Genomic DNA, 8,684 nt, shown 5'->3' on the forward strand with positions numbered 1-8,684 from the left:
TTTTTTTTTAAAGAAAAGCAATATGAAGGAGACTTTTATTGTCAATAAGCTCTACCTTTTAAACCAGTTATCTTAGTTTCTGCTCGAGGTATTTTAATTGAAGATTAACTGCTGTTAAAGAGTGTACATATTTAGGGAGTGAGTGTTTGGAGTATTAAAATTCAGCTCCCTCAGGGTGGGGACAGTGGCCCGGGGGCCACCTGCCCCTCCCCCCAGGGCTGCCCACCACCAGGAGGGGGCGCGTAGCTTTCTGCAGAGGGGCCAGCGGGGGAGAGTTCAGGGGCAGGGCCGCCTGCCCAGGCAGCGCCCCACCTGCCTTTCTCCCTGCGGACACCCCAGCCCGCAGGTGAGCGCAGGTCCCGCTCCCCCAGAGGCCCGCGGCCCGCACCACGCACCTGCCCCACCTGCTGGGTGGAGGCTGCGCAGGGGTGAGCCCGGGGCTCTGAGCGGGGTTGGGCAATGCGTGTGCAAAAGGCCCGGGGCTGCGGGCAGCAGGTGGTGAGGAGCTGGTAGAAGAATTTGGGCCCCTGCCAGAGGACTGTCTGAAGTTGTCTGAGCTGGGAGAAAAGGTCAGGGTTTGTTCTGGAAGCATCTTTAGAAACAGACCCAGGATCAAATCTGAAGAAGAGCAGCTTGCCAGCTCGTGCAGGGAGGCCAGTGCCTGCAGCCCCAGTGCCAGGAGCTGCAGGAGTGCAGGGCGGGGCCTGCAGGAGCCCTGGGTGCGAGCGCCTGGAGGTGCCAGGCGCCACCCCGCTCCAGCGTGTGCCCCGGGCAGGCAGGCGCCACCCTTCCCACTGCCTCCTGCCTCCCGCAGTGCCGGCCTCCGTGACTGCCTCCACAGCCGGCTGTGGGAGGCCCCCTCCCCGGGGGTGCCATACCTGCCCAGCCGCCCCAGGAGGGAAGGGCAGAACCCCGCCGGCTGCCCCTCCAGGAGGCGTTTCTCCGAATGGCTGAGAACTGTGTGCCAGCAAACTTTCTTCCCCATAATAATTGAGTCTCCGGCTGATTCGCAAGGCCAAATCACTTCTTAACTGTTTCAGAATGCTTTTGTTTTTTTTGTCTTAAAATCCCTCCTTCCACATAATGCGTTGGTTTCCCTCCCTGTGCACCCCAATCTCCAAAGCCTTGACTACATTATAATTTCAATTTACATGGTATGGGAAAGACTTCTGCAAAGGGTCCTTTTTTGTTTTTGAAGAATTCATCATTGCTGCTAAGAAGCTTACTATAAATTAAAGGAGGAATTAAGCAACATTAAGACATCAAAATGGGGGTGCAGGCGCCGCTTGCCTCCACCCCCACCCAATCAAAGGGGCCGCGTGGAGTGTGGAGTAGGCGCTCGAGAACCTCAGAACGCAGCGCTCCATCCCTCCAAGACCCGCCGTGCCACCGCCTCCCCCTAACTCCCTTTGTAGCAGGGACAGCAGAGTAGTCTGATAAAAGCTTAATCACCTTATCTTTTTAAAGCAAATTGCATCTTTGTTTACATCCGGGATCCATAGCAGGCGAGAAAGGAGGGAAACCAGTGGGCCACCCCACCCCCAGCCAGCTCTGCTGGGGCTCCTCTCCCGAGAGAGGCGAGCAGAAACGAGGCCTCCCAGAGGCTGGGTGGGGAGGACCCCCCCAGTGTCTGCCACCCTCAAAGAGGGGTCCAGAGACCTCAGCAGGAAGGGAGCCGGCTGACGTCCCAGCTGCCGCTTGGCCAAGCGACCCCGCTCTCCCTAGCCCGCTCGACCAGCCCGGTGCCCCTCGGGCCTCTGGGCGTCCCGCTGAACACCGGGTGCCCGGCCTTGCGCCACCCACACGGAACTTGCACAGGACCCCCACTACCGACTGCGGGGCGGCGGCTGGCCCACGCCGCTCCGCCAGACACCTGCAAGCTGGGCCGGCAGCAGCCCTCGGGCCCGCCTGGCAAGGCCACGTCTCCCTGCACAGCCTGCCGTGTCGGCCGGGCACAGGCCTCCTCAGGCACCGCCCCGCACTCCCCTCCTGGACCCTGGTGACGTCCATGGGCTGGTGGTGAAATCTGATGCTGACGCCCACCCGGTAGCCATGCCCCATTCTGGGCGAGAGCCTCGACCCCCTCCTCTGGGCCGCCCCTCCTGCTCACAGGCCCCAGACTCGACCTGGCTGCGTTCCAGGGCCTCAGTGGCCGGCAGGGCCCAGCCCAGCTGCCAGGCTTGTCCCTCAGAGCGCCCCCGCCCATCCGTCTCCACCAGGATGCTGACCCAGAAGGGACCCCCGCCCCTTGCCCGGATCTTGCTCTGCCCCGTCACTTTGACTCTCCAGAGCCGCTTGTTCCAGGCGGGGGCCGTGCTGGAGGGGCTGCAGTGGACTCCAGCCCCGGGGCACCACCGAGGGGGCCAGTGACCCCAAGCTGTGTGCAGGGTTCGGTTCCCACTGGGGGGTGCCAGCCGCCCACCAGCGAGGAGGCCCCTCTTCCAGTCTGGCCTCCAACATGAAAGCGACGCCAGCAATTGGAGGCAATTTGCCGCCTTTGATGACCATGTCAGGGCGGCACCCGCGGCCAGGGCTTGGGAAACAGTTGTTGCTTCCCGCATTCTTCCCTGATTACCCGCGCCGAGCCAAGACCCGGCGGCCTCCAGCCCATTGTGCCTTTGTGTGGAGCTGGCGCTCAGTGAGAAAGGCCAGCCCGGCCCTGGGAGAGTGTCCCCGAGGAACGCCACGGGTAGCGGCGTCACCCCCGGGGTCACGGTGCTCACCCCCACTGCTTCCCGGGCCTGGACGCCAAGAGCCCTGAGGTGTGAGGAGGCGCAGGGGACCTCTGCCGAGCCTGAGAAGCGGCCACCGTGTGGACTTGATGCGCGCGCCCTGCCGGGGAGGGCGCCGGATGGCCAGTCCCGGGGTGGCCAGCCTGCTTCTGGGCCTGGCTCTCTCTGGGCCACCAGTAGTCAGATGTTGCCTGATCCTGGGGACGGGGACCGGCGGGGACGGGCAGAGCCAGCCTGGCAGAGGGAGGCCCTGTCTGAGCGCCGTGTGCACGCGGGTGCGAGTGAGCAGGGGTGAGCAGAGGCGCAAGGGCAGACACGGACGGGCGAGGCAGGAGGCAGACCGAGCTGTGGGTGGTAGCGGGGAGCTTCCAGAGGCCCCCGGCGCGGGCAGGCTGGCAAGGAGGGCGCACAGGGCGGGGCCTGCGGGAGGGTGCGAGGACGAACTCCTAAACGCGCCCTCCCAGCTGCTGCCCTGGGAGCAGGAGCCGCGGCCTGCAGCTCCGTGGCGCAGCCCTGAGCGCCTCCTCGCCGGTCAGAGCCAGAGAGCCGAGAGATGGTGCCCCTGGCCTGGAGACCGGCTGAGCTTCTTGCCCACGGCAGCTCTGAGGGCCCTGACCAGTGTGCCCAGGCCAGGCCCTGGGACTGGGATCGCCGCCCCCACCACGTGTGCCCATGGAGTCAGGCTGCACCGGGAGGGCAGCGTAGAGCCTGCTCTGGGCTGGGTGCAGGGGGTGACCATGTCCAGCTGGCTCGACCACAGCCAGCAGGTTCCAGGGCTCTAACTGGCTCCAGTTGACTTGAGGCAGATCCAACAGGCTTCCAACCGGAACAAAATGGCTCCAACAGCCTTGAGTCGGATCCAGCCAGCTTGAATTGACTCAAACTGGCTACACCATGCAGCCAGCTCCAGCCTCCTCGACCAGCTCTGTGGGGTCCACCCAGTTGGAACCACAGCCTGCCCGGCTCAGCCTGCCCGGCCCCCGCGCTGGTCAGCACTCGCCCGCCCACTCGGCGGGCACAGCCCTGCTCTGTCCTAACCTGCTCTGGTCTGCGCTCACCAGAGGGATGGGGCCGGATCAGACCAGCGGCAACCATCTCAAACTGGACCCATCTGGCTCCAACCAGCACGAGCCAGATCCAGCCAGCTTCAGGTGACTCCAACCAGTTCCAGCTGACTCCAATCAGCGACAGCCAACTTGAGGCCGCCCCGGCCAGCTCCAATCGTATCCAAGTAGCTTGAGCCAGCTGAGCTGGAGCCAACCCCATCCAGCCTGCTCCAACCTGCTCCAGCGAGATTGGGCCAGGTCCAGCAGATCCATCCACTGGAACTGGAGCCAACAGGATCCACCAGCTCTCACCTAACCTAGTCCCCTCTAAGCTGCTCTTACTGGCACTAGCCTGCTCTGCCTGGATCCAACAGGCTTGAACCAGATCCAGCTGGCTCATACTGGGCTCAGCCAGCTTGAACCAGACCCACCTGGCTCCAAGTGACTTTCCTGGGCTGCTCAGATCCCACCAGACCTAACCAGCTCCTAACCATGCGACCCCCTCCAGCCAGCGCCGACCTAGCCGGGTGCTCTCCAGCCCGCTCTCCCTGGACCAAACCAGATCAAACCGGCTTTAATCAGCTCTGAGCATCTCTAACCTGTTCTGTCTGGCTCCAGCTGGGTCCCAGTGGATCCAGCCAGCTCCAGCAGCTGCAACAGGCCTTGCAGTGGGCCTGGGGGTCGGCGCCCTCGTGAGCAGCTTGGGGCTACGGGAGGAACCCTGGGAAATTGGGGAGCAGAAAGGAGGGAAAAGCGCGCTTGTGACCACCCCCAGGCCCCGCACCTGACAGCCAGCCTCCCACCCTCTTCTCTTTTTTCTAAGAATGCTGACTCCCGCCGACACAGGCTGTCTGTGTCATTTTAAACTCTTCTCAGTATCACTCTTTCTATCTCCTGGAACGCTGCACCACAACAGACACGTGCTTGTGCCGGGCCTGTCCCGACGGCCCCCTGGTCTCGGCCACGTGACTGCCGCGGGCACACCCCTCGTTGGGCCCCTCCACGCGGCCCCACCTCCACGGGGGGCAGCGGCTTCGTGCCAAAGTACCGACGCGGGAGCTGGCCAGCCAGTGCTTGACCAGCACGGCCGCGTGCAGCACTCTGCCCCCGGCAGGGCTCTCAGCACCTGCTACGAGCCAGGAATGCCCTAGTGGTGAGCTGACGGCAGTGGACAGACAGGGACTCCCGCGTGGTGGCACATGTGTGTTAGCAGGGACGGGCCGAACATCGAAATGAGGGAACAGCGGGTGTAGTAGAAGGTGACAGGGTTGTTATGCAAAACAGAGCGGGCTTGGAGGAGATAGGGTGCAGGGGGTGACGGTGGTCAGGAAACCTCACGGGGGGGGGGGGTGTTTGCACAGTGACTCAAGGGGTTGAAGCTGGGAGCCTTCGGAATTCTGGGACAGATCTTCCAGGAATAGGGAGGAGAGGCTACGTGCCCGGAATGCTGGAGCCATGGAGAGTGCAGAGGCCTGGGGGCGGGAGTGGGCGCCCCTGGCCTGCCTCAGTGACCCCAGCACCTCCAGGAAGTGCTCAGGCACCCTGGGGGCAGGGCCCTCAGTTTGGCACCTGTCTCCCAAAGGTCGCCGGGACCCTCCCTGCTGTGTGCTTCTGCAGAGAAGGGTGCAGAGGAGCCCACTGGATGTGGGGACCCCGGCCCTGCAGCCCGCCAGCACTCGCCCCCTCGCCTCCCCATCCCCAAGCATCACGCTCAGCCCCGTCAGGGCTCCCTTTCTGCAGCCCTTGCCCGCGTCTGAAGGGCGGGCACGGCCCTTTCCACCCCTGACTCTGCGGCCTTGTTCCTCCATGGCTGCAGGCTGTCTGCATCACCTTGCTGCTTGTTACTGTCTCCCCCATTCAGACTAGTAAACTGGGGGCCCGAGCCCCAGTGTGTGTCAACCACCATCTGCCTTCCAGCCCTCGCGCCTCTGCGTGTTGTCAAGTGACAGAGCCAGGCAGGGGACGCTCAGCACGGCAGGTGACACCCTCAAAACAAAGCGATGCCACGAGTGCTAATAGCCCCACAGCCCCTGGGGCTGGGTCTCCGTAGGTCAGCTTCCGGGGTGCTGCCCCTTAGTGGGGCAGAGGCAGGCGAGCCTGACCCCCGCCGGAGAGCATCGAGGGGCCGCATCTTCGCCCATGCCAGATGGATTTCCCAGCTCTGCGGCTTTGGGCAGTCTAAGGCGTGCTGCGCGTGTAACTAGAGCCATCGCGGCCGAGATGGACCGCCGATTGGGCCACGCCTGTCTCGCCAGGCCGGCGCGGACGCCGGGGAGCCCCGAGCCTCTTCAGCCCTCAGACCTCCTGGCACCAGAGGGAGACAGGCTGCCCGCGCCATTTGTCAGGGTCTGGTGCCAGCCACCTTCTCTGTTTGCAGAAGCCAGGCCCGGGCTCCGATCTGGGGAGTCAGATACCTGCGGACCTGGCACTTGCTTGCGGGGGCTGGCCCAGGGCCATTCCCACGCCCGCACCCCGCCCCAGAGGCGTGCAGAGCCGCTGGGTGTGAGTCCTGTGATCAGACAGTGTGACCCGACGGAGGGCGCTCCCGGCTACAGAACCCCCGGCCCCAGGGGCTCCCCTTCCCGGGGGCGCAGGCTTGGGCTGGCAGGTAGTCTCACCTGGGAGGCCATGCCGACCCCAGTCCTCCCTGCAGGGGCAGGGCTGCAGGGCCTGCGTGGACTTCCTTTTCAGATCCATCTCACAGGAGTCTTCCTAAGGTGACCCCTTCTCCCCTTCTGGGGCCATAGCCCGCCTCTGCCACTGGACGTGGCCCAGAGTCACAGCCTCGCTCTCCTGACTCCCCGCGGGCCTGCAGCGAGTCGCCGCCCTCCTGTCTCCCCCTCTGTACGGTGACAGGATTCAGACCGCTCGCACCCTGTGCCCACGCGTGTCCCTGCCGCCCAGCACGCCCACCTGGCCGTCGCTCAGGCCAGGGCCCCGGGGGCAGCCAAGCCTCACGGCGACGACTTTTCTCAGACAACGTGAGCACCCAGCAGGACGGGCCAGGGAGAAAGCCCTGCAGGCGCCGGCAGGTGCAAGTGGGGTGCACCAGTGTGAGCAGGGGGTCTCCTTGGCCTCCCCCCAACTTCCCACCACCTCTGGAATGCAGCCCCTTGGTCCACTGCCTCTGTGATACCTGTGCAGATTAGGAGTGCCCTCTCGGGGTGTGCAGGGGTGCCCAGGGCCCTCAGGTGGCGAGGCTGCACCCCATTTACCCTCGGCAGGCACATAAAGGCGCTGCCACGAGGCCTGCCAGTCCCAGGGTGCCGCTCGCACAGGACCCCCGCGGTGACGAGCCCGAGTGGCTCACTCCAGGGTGCTGTGCTGCAGAGCCGGCTGGGGCCTGTGCACCTCTGCTCCCACAGCCCGGGGCTGGAGCGTGGCCGGCCAGCAGCCCACACCAAGGCTGCACGGCCACCGGGCAGATTCCTGAGAAAGACGAGCCTGGGAGAGGGGTGCTGTGGCCTGGGCTTAAGGGAGAGGGAAGTGGGGGCGGGGGGCGCTCCGGGCGAAGGGAACTGCAGAGCCCCTGCGTGTGACGGGCCCAGCGCGAGGCACCGTGCCGAGCTGAGAACTACTCCCTTCCCCGCCTGCGGCCAGGCGACACCCCGACCCCTCTCCCCCATCCTCTGATACCCCGGGGCCCCCACTAGTGGACCCGAAGGCTGGGCCACTGCCAGTGCGGCCGCAGAGGTCACAGGTCCCCTCCCAGGCCCCAGAAGGGTGGAGAGTGGCTCTCAGGGACAGCTGGGGACACCTAGCCCAGGGGGCCTCAAATGCCACGTTCGGGGTACACGCCTCAGGGTGAACGCTCTGGGCAGCGGCGGGGCCGCTTGGAGCAGAGGAAGTGCACCCTGCCAGCGCTCACGGGCGCCGAGGTGTGGACTTGAAGGGAGGGCGGGAAGACCGGCTCTGGGCGGCACAGTGGCCCTCCAGCCTCCCGGTCCTCGCAGGGGGGCCCTGGGGTCCTGGCTGGACCTGGAGGGCGGGAGATGGGGGTGTGGGCGGGCTGGGGAGAGACTGACAGATGCCTCTGTGCCTCGCAGGGGGCCTCAGCCCGGAGTCCAAGAAGATCCTGACACCTGCACTCAAGAAGCGGGGCCGGGCCGGCCGAGGGGAGGCGGCCAAGCCAGACGGCGCCGAGCGGCCGGAGCCCACGCAGCACGTGGGGCTCAGCCTGTCTTTCAAGCGCTATGTCTTCGACACCCACAAGCGCATGGTCCAGTTTCCCTAAGCGCCCGCGGACGTCCCCAGGGTCACCCTGCCCGGCCTCAGTGCCAGGTGCCCAGCCACACGTGCCTCGACCTCCCCAGGCCCAGCTCAGCCCAGTGAGAACCTGGGGCCGCGGGGACAGTGCCGCCAGGGCCAGGGCCAGGAGGGTCTGTCCCCCCAACCCTGACACCCGCCCGCCAGGAGACAGACGTCAGGGCCAGCGAGGGCCGGAGAGCCGGTGGCCAGTGTCTCCCGGGCCGCCCAGCTGGCGGCCATCTGAGTCGATCCCCAACCACTACCTGGCAGCTGGACACTCAGCGCTGCAATAAATGCACCACGGCCCCCACCCGTGCTGCGGTCTCTGATTTCACCGGGGTCCCCCAGCTCCATTCCTGGGGCAGGGCTGGGAGAGGGGTTCAAGCCCAAAGCTCGGGCCTGAGGGGTCCATGGGATGTCGGGCTCCTGGGTCAGGCTGGGTGAGCCCTGGGGTGGCGTCCTCAGGGGGGCGGGGGGAGCCGTGGACAGCCCAGGCAGGGTACCCCATGGCCGAAGCTGGTACCCCGGGGTGGGGGAGCAGCAGGCCCCAGCGCAGAGGCAGCCTGGAGGGCTGATCCTTGCATCCCACCACCTGCGCCTTGCCTGCGAGCTGGGCCCACGTTCTTCCCAGAGCCTGGAGATGAGAATGGATGGCTGA

The 8,684-nt window shown here is 65.6% G+C and overlaps 1 protein-coding gene across 2 annotated transcripts in view; it reads left to right on the forward strand.

Moving 5' to 3' along the window:
- Positions 1-8,447, forward strand: part of EEFSEC (eukaryotic elongation factor, selenocysteine-tRNA-specific) — a 180,798-nt gene extending 172,351 nt beyond the window's left edge. Inside the window, exon 7 of one of the 2 annotated variants that reach the window (XM_004692327.2) lies at positions 7,825-8,447. In XM_004692327.2, coding sequence (XP_004692384.1) covers positions 7,825-8,012 — 188 coding nt within the window. In that variant the 3' untranslated portion in view covers positions 8,013-8,447. The remainder of the gene's footprint in view (positions 1-7,824) is intronic. The other variant, XM_012732218.1, reaches the window with a different exon arrangement.
- The last annotated feature ends 237 nt before the right edge of the window (positions 8,448-8,684 follow it).

This window comes from Condylura cristata, unplaced genomic scaffold (assembly GCF_000260355.1).
Source record: "Condylura cristata isolate star-nosed mole 26May11 unplaced genomic scaffold, ConCri1.0 scaffold00033, whole genome shotgun sequence".
NCBI lineage: Eukaryota > Metazoa > Chordata > Mammalia > Eulipotyphla > Talpidae > Condylura > Condylura cristata.